The sequence below is a fragment of the Orycteropus afer genome, unplaced genomic scaffold (genome assembly GCF_000298275.1).
Source record: "Orycteropus afer afer isolate SDZICR_OR568_19922 unplaced genomic scaffold, OryAfe1.0 scaffold00204, whole genome shotgun sequence".
Taxonomy (NCBI): Eukaryota; Metazoa; Chordata; class Mammalia; order Tubulidentata; family Orycteropodidae; genus Orycteropus; species Orycteropus afer.
Window position 1 is genome coordinate 6,215,134 of NW_006921791.1, and position 1,598 is coordinate 6,216,731.

The 1,598-nt window shown below is 43.0% G+C and overlaps 1 protein-coding gene across 1 annotated transcript in view; it reads left to right on the forward strand.

The window, feature by feature from the left end:
* The window catches only part of TRAPPC12 (trafficking protein particle complex subunit 12), a 226,615-nt gene that overhangs the window by 74,045 nt on the left and 150,972 nt on the right, over positions 1 to 1,598 (forward strand). The window contains exon 4 of the mRNA XM_007948126.1: positions 868 to 1,006. Within this exon, the coding sequence (XP_007946317.1) occupies positions 868 to 1,006 (139 nt within the window). The remainder of the gene's footprint in view (positions 1 to 867; positions 1,007 to 1,598) is intronic.

The following is a 1,598-nucleotide window of genomic DNA, read 5'->3' on the forward strand; positions in this document are numbered from 1 at the left end:
GGCCACTGCTTGTAAACACTGAAGATGGCTGTGCCCCTGGTCACTTTAAATATCCAAAATGGCTGCTGCTTGTAAACATTCAAGATGGCTGTGCCCTCAGTCACTTTAAATATCCAAAATGGCTGCTGCTTGTAAACATTCAAGATGGCTGTGCCCTCAGTCACTTTAAATATCCAAAATGGCTGCCATGTGTAAACAATCAAAATGGCTGTTCCCTCTGGACAGCAGAACGTTCACAGCTCAGATTGCTTCCCTCCTTGCTGTTTCCCTTCCTAGTCATAGGCCACCAGAGCAGTTGTCACTGCAGGCCTTAGTGAATGGGACTGATCATTAGGTCAATTCTCAGGTCCCAGCACCACTTAGAAATATTCAGGCTATTTGTCTCGTCAGAGTAGCTGACAGTCCACAGCTCCAACCATCTCTGTACTCACTGTTTTCATTCAGGTTTTTCCATTATTTAGTGCCTAATCCACTTATTTATAGTTCCTTTCAAAGCTCAGTGTTCCAGGATTGTTTTCTCTGTCTCTGTCAGTGGATCTTTCTTTTCTTTGTTGAAGAGGGTCTGTGTCGCTTATCTGCTTATTCCTCCATCTTACTGAAAGTCTTCCACCAGCCTCTTTAGAAAGAGAATTATATGTATTAGTTGAAGTAACTAGAATCAAATAAATCATTTACATTATTACTAAGCTGAAGAGTATATTCATAAACATGTAACTAAACAAATGTATAAGGAAAGAAAGTTAGTTTAGCCTTTGTTTAAATATATACGGAATCAAGTTCTGATACCAAATTGATAGGAAAGAGGTATTTCTGAATGTAGTATATATAAAAATAATCTCTTATTTCCATTCTATTTTGTGTTTTCAGCTTTGGTTTGTGAGACTGGCACTACTGGTGAAGTTGGGCCTTTTCCAGAATGCTGAAATGGAATTTGAACCCTTTGGAAATCTAGATCAGCCAGACCTTTATTATGAATACTATCCTCATGTGTATCCTGGGCGTAGGGGTAAGCCAGTGCTGTTTAATATTTGTGCTTTTGCAAGTATTTTGCTTAACTTAGCTTTCCTTAGTAGTCAGCCACAGGGATCCAGGTGAGGAGAGGGAAATCAGGCATGCCCAAAGCAGCAGGGTGGAATAGCAAAAGAAAATGGATAAAAAAGCCAGGAACCCAGAGTGAGAAGCAATCAGCCACAGGGATCCAGGTGAGGAGAGGAACTCAGGCATACCCAAAGCAGCAGTGACGGAGAGCAGGAAAAAGATTAAAAGCCAGGAACTCAGACAGAGGAGCAGTCAGCCACAGGGATCTAGGTGAAGAGAGGAACTCAGGCACACCCAAAGCAGCAAGGTGGGAGAGCTGGAGCAAGGGGATTAAAAGGCCTAGGAATCTGGACTGAGGAGGAGTCAGCCACAGGGACCCAGGTAAGTGTGGTACGAGAGGTTTCCAACAGGGAGGCAAACTTGTCTGTTGTTTTATCCTACCGTGGTGACTTGTTGATGTGAGTTTTGAGGCTGAGCCACTGGTGTTTCTAACCCAGTGGGATGCACATGGTGCACAGGTATCATCCTAGCTTACAGACTGAAACAGACTAGGAAGAAGG